Source organism: Rousettus aegyptiacus, unplaced genomic scaffold (assembly GCF_014176215.1).
Source record: "Rousettus aegyptiacus isolate mRouAeg1 unplaced genomic scaffold, mRouAeg1.p scaffold_m13_p_8, whole genome shotgun sequence".
Taxonomy (NCBI): domain Eukaryota; kingdom Metazoa; phylum Chordata; class Mammalia; order Chiroptera; family Pteropodidae; genus Rousettus; species Rousettus aegyptiacus.
The window spans coordinates 43,775,366-43,789,734 of NW_023416311.1; the positions used below are offsets into that span (position 1 = coordinate 43,775,366).

The following is a 14,369-nucleotide window of genomic DNA, read 5'->3' on the forward strand; positions in this document are numbered from 1 at the left end:
GGTTTTCTCTAGTCCCTTAACGGTACTTGAAGAAACAATCTGAGTGCTGGATAAAAGCCTATTTAGGATCAAAGTAAGGTGTCAGTGGCTTGGAGGCATGATTCATTTGAAGGACCGAATCCAACCAATGGCAGCCCATTCTGGTATATTTATCCCTGCTTGTGAGGATGAGCCAACAATACATTGCCAGGAAAATCAACAACCAAAATAATCCCTGGCCATGGGCTCGGAAGGGGTGACCTGGAATGAGTCAGACACTATTTGTAGTCAGGAGGCATGTTCGAGCCCTACTTATGTCTAAATACTTTTGTGACCCTAGACAAAGACCCGCATATAATCTGAGTGCCTATGGACACTCTCCTAGGCCCTTTTCTTATATAATCTCATTTTCACCTTAATTCCTTTGTAAATCCATTCCTTTTTGGGGGGGAGGGAGCTATCTTTTTTTTTTTTTAATTATTTATTTAAATCATTTTCAAGTATACAGTTGCCTCTGCTGATGACAACAGATGCAGGCTCTCTTGATAAGTACATATTTATGGGCTCAAGGCTTTCTTTAGTTCTGAAGTTTGATAAATTTATTAACCAATGAGATTTAGCTAAATGAAGGAACATCACTGCTAATTCTCTTATCTGTTTAATTTTTATTAGGGATGAGAAGAAAAGAAAGGAGGGATAAATAAAGGAACTCTTATTGAGTTAGTTGGTGGTTGTTACTTAACATGTACCATATCCATTAAGTCTCCCAACAATCTAGAGACAGGTATAAGTATTATCCTTTAAAAGAAAACTAAAGCATAGAGAGGTTAGATAACAAGCCCAAGGTCACATCTCTAGGTTATGAGAAAGAAAGAACTTGAATCCAAATATGTCGGACTTTAAAAATCTGTAGGCTATTTCCTAATTTATTGTTTCAGTCAATAAACATTTATTGAGTCTGTACTATATGCCCATATGGCGCTAAGATCTGGGAACACATGCTTTGTCCTCTCCCAAGAAGACTTTTGCCCAAGTAAAAATATAAATGACAACTATCATAAAAAAGGAAGTCTAGGGGACGAAGGAACAAATCAATTGTAGGAGGAGGACTGCAAATGGGGGGCAGACCAAGCCTCCCAGAGGATATCAAATGGCAGCTAGGGCTTGAAGATAAAAGTTGCCCCCGCAAAGAGCTGTGTAAGTGAATGTATGTAATGGTGGCGAGGAATAGGAAGGAAGGATGGAGGAAAGAACATTACAAAGCAGAAGAAAGAGCAATGGCTCATATCCAGAGCTACACTGATGAGGGATTGGAAGTCTGGTGACTGAGTGAAGAGAGATCAAAGAAGAGTGATGCGAAATGAGTGGCAGGGGAGAGGGTGACAGGCCCCAGACCAGGCACCAGGTGTTGTGTAGATCTTGTTATAGATCTTGGACTTTGTCCCAAGAGCCCCAAAGCAGGAAAGTGACAATGATGTGATTTATTTTTAAGACCATTCCTCTGGATCCTGTATGGAGAGTGTATTGAAAAGGGCATGAGAAGAAGCAGGGGGACCAGACAGGAGGTCATGGCAGTGATCCAGTGGGAGAAGATGGGGGCTTGGATTGGACATGGTGGTGGGGGTGCAGAGAAGTGGGTGAATTCAAGAGATGTTTAGGAGTGTGGGGTCTGACTTGAGGCTGGAGTTGGGATGCTTGCTATATACACATATCATGCATACTCCTTCTCTTTTCAGTCACACTGGAGAAGTCATGGGTTGTAGCATATCTGTTTCATGGAAGACATAGGAGGTAAGATGGAAATCTTTGGAGGGAAAAGAGCTTTGGATAAGGGATCTGGAATCCTAAATCATTATTTCCTGACAATGACTTTTTGCTGGGAACCTACATGACCTAGGACAGTCATTTCACTTCTCTGGGCTAAAGCACACTCATCTTTAAAATGAGGGGAAGATTAGATGACTTCTAAGATCCCTTGGAGAGCTAACATCTCTGATCCAAAAGTCAGCTTTTAGGAATTACTGCATGGTTTTTCTCTAGAGAATAGATGGTAAATGTTTTAATTCTATGCTAGTATCCTCTTTATTTTAGAACAGGTGAGCCATCTCCTCAGAGGGTATGTGTTTCCTGACTGCAAACAAACTTCATTATTTGTTTAAGTTAGAACCCAAGTAAAACAAACAAACAAACAAACAAAACTCACCAAACAAAATGCATTGTTAGTACAGTGTAACTTGTTTATAATGACAAAGATACATGATGGTACTTGTGTTACTATCAGGATATTTTAATAAGTTTAAAAATTTCAAGAAAAATCTTTTTGAAATTTAACCAAATCTAGGTAATAGAATGGTTCGAATCCACCATGTTAAAGCAAAGTTCTGTGTAAGTTAATGTTTGGATTCACCCAACACAGCAGTCTTCATAAGCAAGGCTCTACATTGACTAGGTGGTAAAAACTTATTAATTAATATTGCAGTAATCTGTAGTTTGTGTTAATTCAGCTAGTAGTGAGTCAAACATACCTATTTTCATTGTCTACAAACAAAATGTATTAGTAATACTGTTTTAGCAAAAATACAGTTATAAAGAAGTAAGCTATTAAGCAGGGTGAATTTAAAAATGATACTGCCCATTAACTAGCTAAAAATGAATATGAGAGATTTCACTTCATTTCATTTCATTATTTCATTTCATTTCATTTCATTTCATTTCATTTCATTTCATTTCATTTCATTTCATTTCAGTTACACTTACCAAGTCCTTGGCATTTAGAGATACTTCATCCCACCAGGGGGAGATAAAGTAATATTCACAATTCAGAATTCTCCTGAACATGAACTGATCGCCTCTTTCATCATAGAATGGTTCGAATCCACAAAGTCTGGAGGGCCAAAGGATAGGGAATAAAATGTTTTTAAGAGCCTAAGTATATTTCATCAATTTATTTTTTTTTGCAGAAATTCAAGACTACCCTTTCTCACAGCTTCCCATTATGAATGCAAGTCTATTCAGCACGAGTATGTAACTGCCTTGTGACAATTCACTTTTGAGATAGTAAACACACAATCATGTCTTTAGGAAGCAAGAATCGATACAAAACCAGTTTAGGATTTCTTAAAAAATTATAAAAATATTAATAATTATGACACAAAACAACAACAATCATAATAATAAACATTATTATTGGCACTATGTTGACAACTTTCCATGATTATTTTCACCAGGAATTGAAAAGACAGAGATTGATTAGAGTTCCAATTTATCAAAAAGTAGAAGTAGGATTTTAAGAATAAAGAGATTAAAAGGTGGAAAGAAATGATTTTTTCAGTCATTTTTACTCAGCCTTATTCACGGAATTCCTCCACAGAAATGAGCAAAGTATTAGCTTTCCATTCCATTCCAGTTTGGATTTCAGAGTGAAAAAATCAGGAGCTCAAGCTACTATCACAGAATGGCCTTTTAAACTTCATACAGTGAAAATATAGTTGTAGCCAAAGAGATGAGCAGCCTAAAGTTTCCTCAACCTTGTATGCAGCCCTCACTTTTATACTTATAATAGACATTTTACTATGTTCACCTTCATTTTCCTCAACAGGGTCAGCATAAAAATAAAGGAGAAGAGTTGGAGAAAAGAAATGGAGAACATCTCTGGAAAAATGAGTTTCCTTTTTAGGACCATCAAGCCTCTGTTGTTTTTAGAAGGGTGAAGGTTCTGAAATCACGGGGAACCAAAAAGGTGCTATAAGAAAAAATGTCCCTGCCAGGAAATGTGTTGTATTTGACAGAAGATGGGGGAAAACAAATGAGTAAGTTAAACAACATTTCCCCAAATTCGTCCTTCAGGCTGGCCACGTTGGCGCAGAGCATGAAACATTCAAGTGTGTCCCGATGTAGTGGGTTTCTAGGAAAAGTAATTTCTCACATCCTTTTGCTCAGGGAATGTCCCCTTGGGAAAGTCTTTGTCTCTTTCAAATATTCTGCAGCCAGCCAGGAAAAGGCAAGACTCAGGTGTGCTGAGGTCTGGGCCAACGCCTCCACCCACTCCCACTGCAGGTCCCTAGAGGATCCTGCTCCAGCTGAGGAGTGAAGGGAGCACAGAGTCCACACCCTGATTGCCAAGGAAGCTGCTCAGCCTTACCTGCACACTCCATGACACTAGAAAAATACAGTCTGTTGTTGGTTAATCAGAGAAATTAGCAAACTTTATAGGCTTATTTTAGGGAACTCTATGTTTCCCCTTCTGGAAATCTAGAGAGAAAAATGACAGTTCAAAAGGTATAGTACTCAAATGCCTTTCTTTTATCTCAGTCATGTCAGCAAATTGGTGAATTGGTGACAGAGGTAAAAAGTTTATGTCATGTCATACTGAAATGCCAAAAATCGAAGAAAGATGACACAGGACAGAGCGTGTACACACACACACACACACACACACACACACACACACACACACACGCAGTGCAAAAATCCTTCAGAAATGGAAATATTTGAATGCTGACAAGGACGTTTAGGAGAATATTAGGATTATACAGGCTTGAAGTGTAGCTCCAAGCCATTGGGCAGAACTGCAGTGTTGAAAGCTGAAGGAGAGAGTTTGAATCTCTGACATCATCTGATTCTGATTCTGGCCTGAGCATCAGTACTAGCTGCTTTTGTCTGTGGGGACAAAGGGTTTAGGCATAAAAAGTAGAGAGACCAGAATTCTTGTGAGAAACAACAAAATGGCCTTCATTTCCTGTCTACTGTCATCCTTAGAAATAGCAAGGTCATAATATAAAATGTCCTGGTGTAACTTTTAATAATAATGAAGGAGGTACATAGCCCCAAGGGCACATGCCACTGGAGAAAGTGTTTCAGTGAATCTTGCCTGATAGAATTCATCAATTATTAGTGAACTACAGATTAAATAGAAAGTTTCCAGACTGACAGAAGTTAGATCAGAACTAACGGTATTAGTAGGAAGCAGTACTTTTATTTTTATTCTGTGCTACTACTGCTTACTTTCAACCAACATCTATTAATTAATGACCTTAAGTAAACTGGGGGAAAGGACCTTGACAGACTTTAAAAATTATTTCCAGGGCTATAATAAGATGTTTCTTAAATGATCACATTTTTTTCCTCTTTATTTTCTCAAATCAGTGACCATACCACGAAGTTTTACTCATTCCTATTTTTCTGTTTTACATAGTAAATGTAAAGTAACTTAGATTCCTATCTCCATCTCTCTGAGTTTTTGTACATCCTTAGTACTTTAACTCTTCCCATTCCATTTCAATATGAAATTGTAATTGGATGGGCACATTTATGTTTTAGGGACAAATCTGAGTCATTATTTGTATAGTTCAGTTTTTCACTTAACGTCACTGAGTATTATATGTCAACTACATACTTCGGGAGACAACATTCTTTCCCGAGTATAAATATGATATTGAATATAAGCTGAAAGAATTCTGTGATGTGGCCTTAGGAATTTGTTTTTATAAATTAAGCATCTAATGTGGCAAATAGAAATCACCCAACAGTTTGCACTTTCATAAGAAAAAAGATGGTTCTCTACCTCTCCAAATTCTTCTGAAGCTTGCTATATTCTGAAAACACAGGGAATTGAACACTGAAAATATTTTTCGACATTATAGAATAGAAGATGGCCAATTTTTGAGTCGTTTCAACTTTTTTGTCTTGGCTACTGACCAATGTATATACACTTTGAGTTTACTAAGTTGCTGGCAGGGGGGGTCCTACACCAGTTACACCATGCCATATTACCAAAACACTTAAATTTCTAAGCTCGCTATTAAATTTTTTAAAAAGCCCTCTTTCTTTTATGGACCGAATTGTGTCCTCTCCAAATTCATATGTTAAATCCCTAACCCGCTAATATGATGGCATTCTGGGATGAGGCCTTTGAGAATTAGAGTTAGAGGAGTTCATGAGGGTGGGACCTCATGATGGAAGTAGTGCCCTGTTAAGAAGAGACAACAAAGAGCTTGCTTCCTCTCTCTGTCCTGTGAGGACACAGCAAGAAGGTGGCTGCCTCCAAGCTGGGAAGAAAGCTCTCACCAGAACCCAGCCTACTAGCACCTTGACCTCAGACTTCCAGCCTCTAGAACTGAGAGAAAAAAATTTTTGTTGTTTAAGCACCCCGCCCCCCGCTGTGTCTATAGTATTTTGTCATGGCAGCTTGGGCTAACCAATAAACTTTCTTTCACACCCTCTAAAATCTCTTTACAGATTTAACTGTTACAGCTTCCAACAATTAACCTTGTAGGATCCTCCAAAGGGCAATCAGATCTACTTGTTTGGAATGAAATCCTGAAACTCATTGATATCTTACTTTTGTAACTGTTCAACAGCCATCTTCCCTCTCAGACATTCTTTTATCTTTCTTGCTTATTTCCCTCGTATTTGCCTACAGTTCCATCATCTCTTTTGCAAATTTCCTGAAATCCCTTGTGTATCAGTAGATAGGAGCTTAGGAATGAAATTGGAGATACTAGGGAATGAGAGATTTAGCCCATATTTTTTCCTGCCAGAGAAAATGTTTCTCTGAGTTTAAGCTATTAAAACCAAGGTCCTCGAGAAACTAAAAGAAATAGGAAACAAAATTGAGAGCCAAAAATGCATTTAAAACACTTCTGATAAGAAATGTACCAGTTTGGGATTGCTTAAGAGATTAAACGGTCATTTGCCCTTTAAAAAGGACTAACACACTAATTATTTTGATGAAATGCAAATAAGTAAAATAAGAGCACATTTAATAGGTGAATATAAGTTTAACATTTATTACTATCATCAAATAATGAATTGTTCCCCAAATCTGCTATGCATTGTGTAGTAGAATGAGTCAAAGAACATCACAAAAAGTAAAAAAGGTTTTTTTGTGAGGACTATAGGTACCTAGAAAATATTACGGCAAAGGCAAATAGTTAGCATAAAGATTGTTTTTCTTCACTTACAAGATGTAGGTGATGACTCCTACAGACCACATATCCACCTCGGGTCCATAGGCACAGCCTCTAAGAATTTCAGGTGCTGTAGAAAGAGGAAAAATTGTGTTAAACTGGAGTTTAAGTTCAACATTTATATTTAATAACAAGCGATGGGGAAGAAATGAATTGATGAACATAAACTTCAGAAGAGTTTTATAACCAGTCTTCTCCCTCCTAAACAACAAATGAGACTACAAATTCTTGTCTCTCTTAGTGAGAGAGATTATAGTCTCTGTGCTTGGAGTGCATAAAAATAAAGTTATTAACTTTAATATTCTACATCACAGCATCACGATAGAGCTATGCCTCTGCTACAAAAGATCCCTTACTTCAAAGAGAGCTTTGTACATAGAAAAGAAAGAAATAAAGTTTAGCATAGTAAGGGAAAAGAGGCACAAACAATTATGCTACCTTGAGATCTAGATAAGCTTGGAGAATGGGGCCTCCGTGAGTGTGTGCGTTTGACAGTGTGCAGGGCAGAGACCAGGGCAGACAGTGGGAGGGATTGGGAAGTCACTAGTGTTAGAAGATTGGAGCAGGAGCTAGGAGGGCCCTGGCACAGTCCCTGGTATTGAGAACTGCATGTAGATCCCCAGGGACAGCTGTTTCAGTCATTTTGGGACTATGAACTGAAAAAAGGAGGTCTCCTGTTAGCCCTGCCCAGAGGAAGTTGCTCTTAACCACAACAAAACAGCCCTGTAGTATAGAATTGTGAGTTCTTTCATATTTTTATTACCTTGGAGCTGTGAAAATGGCTAGTTAAGTGAGTCCAGTCATTCACCCTGAGGACTGGAGATGTTGTTTGTTTGCCTACCTAACACTTAACAAAGGAAGAAAAGGAGATGTGATAGTTCAGGCCTATAGCCCAGAATGGCCGTTTCCTATTTTGAACAAAAGTGCTGTAGGGTCTCCTAAGAAGGAGCTGACAGATGCATGCCAGGGCACACTGAGGGAGGCCTTGGGGGTGGGGAAACCACACTTTTCCCTCAGAGTAGGGGACAGAAGAGCAGGTGAACTGGATCCCTGTCCACTCAGGCTGGAAGTGTCATATTCGGTGTAGACTGTCAAAGTGAGCTCTAGAAGGAAGCTGCCCTCATGGGACTCTGGGATTTAGAGGAAGGAACACAGTAGATTTTTCCCTGACATCTTCTCATCCCCCTCTCCCCATCCTTTTCCAATGAAGATATTGTCTTCTCTGTAGAACCTGTGTTACATAAGATATAGGAGACAAAGACACTGTATGGTGAAATTAGAGTGTGCATAACAGCACCCTAAGCAGCAATTCAGCGACATATACTTTTTAAGAAATTGTATCTGGGGCCAAGAAATTCTTCTCATCTATAGGCAAATTATTCCTAGAAAATTTTCTTTTTATGATTTAATTAACATAATTAAGAAAAATGCGTGCTCGATGCCAACACCATTCACTCTGTTGGATAGGCTTTCATTTCCCAGAGCAGTCTGTAGCCCACATATGGTTCCTTTGGCCCCAACACTGAACTCTCATTCAAAAATGCTTTGCTTATCATAGTGCAAAGGAATCTCAGGTAAGGCTGCCACTTTCGGGAGGGCTGCTACTGTCCGTCTTAGTCTCTGAGAGCTGCTCCAGTCTGGGAGCTGCATGCATCAAACATGCATAGTTAGTACCATCAGCCCTTCCCCACTCCAGTCTTCACATCAGTAAAGTGCTATCAAGTTACACACTGCCATTTAAACATAAATACAGAAGTATATTGGGGAGCATCTTTTACATTTTCTGGGTCTTGGTTTTTATCTCTAAAATCTAAGTGAATTCTACTGGCTAATTTCCAAGGTTACTTTGAATTTTAACCTGCCAGCCACTGTAATATTGGTAGAGGGATAATTACTGACAGCTTGAACAAGAAGAGAGGACGAGTACTCTACCTACAGAATCTGCGACATTCTTATTTCTCCTACTAGTGGACCTACTGTCTGTGCTGCCCTGTGGGCACCAGTCTGTTGGCTCTACTGAAATCCACTAGATAGGAGGCACCTGTGCTGTCCAGAGGTCAGCATGCTGTTGCAAGGGTCAGGAGCTTTCTCTGGTCATAGCTCCCAGGGCAAAGGTCCCCCAAAAGTGAATTCCACAGAACCAATTTCTTTCTAAATCCACTTCATAGGGCATCTAGGTTTCTTACTTGACATGGAAGTACATGATCTCCCTTTATATAACTGGGTGTAAACTTACTCTCCAGAGGCAATTTGTTTCATTGGAAGGCAATATGCTGCAAGGTGAGTAAACTTGTGATGTGAAAAGCTAAACTTTCCACTGTGAGATGAACCAAGACAAGACGAATATAGAAGGCTTTTGTCTTTCATCATAAACTTCCCTTAAAAAGAATTTGTATAAGTTTATATTTACTGATCATAATATAAAATTTGGGTGAAACAAACTAAACACCTGGACATAATTAGATACCATTCACACTAACCTTTACATCTTTTCAATTACTAATTAATGAGATCTTGACTTCAGAACCAGCAGAACATACTCCTGTGATCCATCTGAACTTTTTCCAAGAGGCAAAAGCTTTTGGAGGATAAATTTCAGGCTCTGGCATATGAGTGCTTCTAGTCTTCTAAGTATCAAATGTCCTTGCAGGTAATTTTGCAAATTTGTGATTTTCTTAAGAGGGAGAAATAGCTGACTACTTCCAATTTAGTTCAAGAAAAGACTGATCAACCAGCCCACCTTTTGATACTGTGAGCACTTCTGTCTGTGTTTCATATATTTTCTCACCTCATTGCCAAAACAAACAAATGAACAAACAAATAAACAAACAAAATGGAGGAGGGGGGAAGAAAATCATTTCAAGGTATAATACAATTTTTTAGAATGAATTTAAAATAATTTAGAATGATCTCTTCTGAAATAGTCAATAATCATTTACTGATTTTCCTGGCTATCTTTTAAGTATGTCTGTTTTCTGCTACTTCTTAAAATTACCTTATTATTCAGATTATTGTTCATTAAACAGTAAATGCTACAGAGCTCCCAGGACAAGTCATACTCCAATCTCCAATGCAGAACAATATGGTTAATGGTGTTGGAATTGCTAAGATATCACATATATCTTTTTAAAAAGCAATTTTAACTGAATATAAATATTAAATTAAAAAACTCAAACTTTAATTATAATATTTTTTTCACCCACATACCACTTAGACCTTAGAGTGCCGATTTTTTTTTTTTTTTTTTAAATAAGGTCATGGTACCATTAAAACATCTAGAGACTGAGGTCCATCTAAAGATGAGAATGAATTCCAGTTTATCAAATAAAATCACCGTAACCAGTTCTGGAAACGATCCTCAAATAAAAAGCATCAGGTACAGCTATTGGCACACTGATAGGGACCATCAGTGCTGGTTTTTTCTTCCTTTCCTAAAGCCCCAGGAGGAAAACAGAGGGATGATTTTGGTCATTGACTGTACCTTCATTTTGTCAATGCCCTAGATGAACTTTATGATCCCTTCTTACCTATTGAGTTAAAACTACAGGTGGCATTCCTCATTAGAAGACTTTTTCAAACTATCGTTAACTGTTTTGAGAAAGACAACTCCAAGGGAGATTAAAGTGAATGAAATCAACAGATTCATTCATTCACTTATTACATGTACCATGAACTATTTACTAATCTCCTGCTGTAGGACAGGCACTGTGTTAGGTGGTGCTGGGGGAAGAATAATGGGCAGTCAAAGGGAGCAAAGGTCTGCCACCGGGGAGCTTGCAGTTTGGTGAGGAAGGTAGATGATCAAGAAAACCACATGAAGAAATCCATACTGGTAACTGGAAGTGCTTGGAGGGAGAGTGTCTCTAATAGAGGGCTGACTGAGAGAGAATGATCAGGGAAGGTGACTGGAGGGAGCAAAGGATCCTGACAAGTTAACTAGGCAAAGGGGGAAAGGGTGGTGGTTGAGGAAAGAGAAAGAAGAGGGTTCCAGGTGGTGAAAGAACACATGAAGAGGCCTTGTGGCAGGAAGGAACAAGGGGCACTCAAGGAACTGAAAGAAGCTGGAGTGGCTGGAGCACAGCCTGGTGTGTGCAACGCGGCCCAGGTGTGATGAGCACCCGGCAGGCGGGTCAGGGCCAGGCCGCAGATTCTAGTAGGTCAGAGTTGTTTGTTTGTTTTCAAATTCTCTTGCATTTAAGCGACCCAAAGATATGGGGGAATGTACCTACCTCAGAGGAAAAAAACACTGTGGGACTTCTTTTTTACTGTAAAGCCTTGTCTTGAAGTCAGAGTTTTCTTGGGCCACAAAAGCCCATGGCGTCTTTAGCGCAGCATCTAGAAGTCTCTCTAAACTTCACCTTAGGGGAGCAAGCAGTGTGGAAAGAGGAGGAAGAGGGCTTTATCTGCCAAAAGCAGATCAGAATTTGGAAAGTCTCTGCCCTTCCCTGCTCTTAACTTGGCCTAGGAACCCAGAGGAGAAGAATGCACTCAGGGCAGCCTCCTGTAGGCGGCAGCAGTGCTCACAGCTGGGCAGACTCCACACCGGCGCTGTTCTCACCATATGCACCATGTGTCCGTCCTTTGTTAAGGTGTCACATATATTTGGCAAGAATGGAGCATAACCTTTTTAACTTCGTCAAGTGCAATGTTTGCTTTGACAACAGAGAAGAGAGGCAAAGTCCCAGTGCAGTATGCGAAGTGTTACAACACAGGTGTGGATCAGTTAAGATGCTTCCAGAGGGGCCGCCTCCGGCGAGGAGCAGCCCTGTCAGCTTACCACAGCGCCTCTCAGAATTCTGTCAGTTCTATGCATGCCACACTGTGAAAGGTTGTGAGAAAGGCTGAGAAGCCATTTGAGGACTCTGTCATTTTGGTTATCTATGAGATTTTAGTGTTGAATAAGAAAAAAGTTTGCAAGATGTTTCGACAAAGAAATGATACGCTTCATGCTCTCATCCTTCCTTCCCATTTTCCGGGGCTCTCTTGATCTTTTACACGACAAATACCAGTCAATCTAACTCTCACTTAATATTTTTCATTTAAGCTGTTAAAAAGGTCTTTCTTGCCACACAAATTGTGTGATATTTCTTTTTTTTATAAATGTCTTAAATGGGTGAAGAAAGATACCTGTTTACATTCCTCACCTTCCTCTTTTTTGAAAATAATACTCTACAGAGAAAAATCAAATATTTGAGAACATCTAATGCTTTTCAGAAGAGGAAAAAATAAACACAACTTGTTGTTATTACTCTTGAAAGTTCCATTTCTATGAAATTCACTTTTCTATAATTCCACTGACATCTCCCATCTTGGAGTAATCACTATTTGTTCCAAATCTTAATCACAGAGTTTCCTGGTCACTTTAAACTTTGATAGAAGCTGGGCCAAGAACATTAACTATTGAAAAACTGCCTTTCCATTTTTGTGGGATGAGGTGGTGTATAAATAAATAAACCAGATAAATAAATAAACCCAACTCATCCTAATGTTAACATTATGTAAGAATCTCTCTTGTATATGGAGATGCAAATGCAAAGTGATGGACTTAGAATTCAAACTCTGTCTCCTGTGTTAAGTATGGCAAATACTGTGTTTTTCTCTAAAGGTGCTATAAATCTTACTGATAATTATCAAGAATAATTCTTTTGAAACTTTTTATTTTTATTTTATGAATATCCTTTCTGTTACAACATTCTAAAGTGGAACATTTTGAGGGTGTTCATGGCCCAAATAATATATTTTGAGCAAGTCTTCTACCCACTTGCCATCAATCACTTCTTTCTTTTGACCTCTTCCCCTCCCATCTTTCCACCCTCACATATGCAAGAATAGAGCTGAGCCTCACAGCACTGCAGATTCTCTGGCACAGTTGGTTCTGTTCTTGAAGCAGTTGCTTACAGTTGCAAAGAAGTGGGCACAGAAAACGATTTATAGTATGGAGACCAAGAAGTTAAAAAACTCTCTAAAGCAAAGAGAACAGGAGAAGTGAGAGGGTGATGTTGGTAATAACATCTTTAGATTCATTTATCAGCCATCTCGGGCCAAAATATATTTGGGTCACGGTGATTTAACTAAGTGGTTATTATAATCCTCAACTTAGTTTACATATATAGAATATATAGACAGCTTTTGTGGTAATATTTAAATACCATATGCCATACATCTGCTGGGTGATACAAAAATTAGTAGGACTCTTCCTCCTCTTCCCTTGTGGATAGCCCTGAATCCTGAGAGATGAGTCAGTCAGCTTTTGTGGCCATTTTGCAACCCAAGGAAGTAGTTTTTTCTACTTCTGACTTTAGATATCAGAATATTATTTTGTATATTGAGCCCTAAATTTGTGCTTTATAGTAGGGGTCCTCAACCCCCGGCTGCGGACCACTGGTCTGTGGCCCGTTAGGAACCAGGCCATGCAGCAGGAGGTGAGTGGCGGGCAGTAGGCAAATCTTCATCTGTATTTGCAGCTGCTCCCCAGCACTAGCATCGCAGCCTCAGCTCCACCTCAGATCATCAGGCATTCGATTCTCATAGGAGCACCAGTCCCTGGTGTCAAAAAGGTTGGGAACCTCTGCTTTACAGCATCTGATCATATTCCTAATTCTGTCCTGTGGAGCTTCCTCTGCCATTTGACATCTATGAATGATAAATGTGGTTCCTTCTCTTCTCTTGGGCCTCCTAAAGGTGATATTGCCCAGGGATCAATCTGGGTTGTTTCTTTTTCTGCCTGGATAGTCTCATGACTTTAAATAGCATCCATATGCTGATAATGCCACATTTATATTAACAGCCATGTCCCTGCTCCTAAACTTCAAACACATACACCCTTTTGCCTGCATGTCATCTCTACTTGAATGTCTAACAGGCATCTAAAAATCTACAAGCCCCAAGCTTGTTGCTCCAAAAGTCCTCCCCATCTCAGTAAATGTTAACTTTATCCCTCTAGGTGGAGCTCTCTGATCCTCTCCCTACCTACTCTTTACCTCCTGCCAACTGCATTCCAACCAACTGGCTTGCCTTGCTGAGCCTTAAAGACACCCAGGCCTGTTCCTGCCTCAGAGCCGGTGTTCTCTGTCTCCTCTATTTAGAATGAATGCTCTTTCCCTAGATAGCCGCTTGGCTTGCTTTCTCCCTTACCTCTTTCAAGTCTTTGCTTTTATGTTCCTTTCTCGTGTGAAGCCTTCCCTGATCACCCAGTTTATACTGCAACCCAAGCTCCTACCACTCCTATTCTCTTCCCCAATTCTCTACTCTTTCATAGAAATCATCACCTCTTTTTATATAATTTACATATTTTGTTTATTTGTCTTCTTCCACTAAAATGTACCATCTCAAAAAAAGTCCCCCTTCCCCCACCCGGCTCTCTCTACTGCTATATCTCTGTAACAACTAGAACCCTACCTTGTACATAATGGGAGTTCGACA

The 14,369-nt window shown here is 39.3% G+C and overlaps 1 protein-coding gene across 2 annotated transcripts in view; it reads right to left on the reverse strand.

The window, feature by feature from the left end:
* The window catches only part of CAMK4 (calcium/calmodulin dependent protein kinase IV), a 192,318-nt gene that overhangs the window by 12,145 nt on the left and 165,804 nt on the right, over positions 1 to 14,369 (reverse strand). For both annotated transcript variants that reach the window (XM_016137251.2, XM_036226183.1), the window contains 2 exons: positions 6,942 to 7,017; positions 2,737 to 2,863 (listed from right to left, as the gene is read on the reverse strand). In XM_016137251.2, coding sequence (XP_015992737.1) covers positions 2,737 to 2,863; positions 6,942 to 7,017 — 203 coding nt within the window. The remainder of the gene's footprint in view (positions 1 to 2,736; positions 2,864 to 6,941; positions 7,018 to 14,369) is intronic.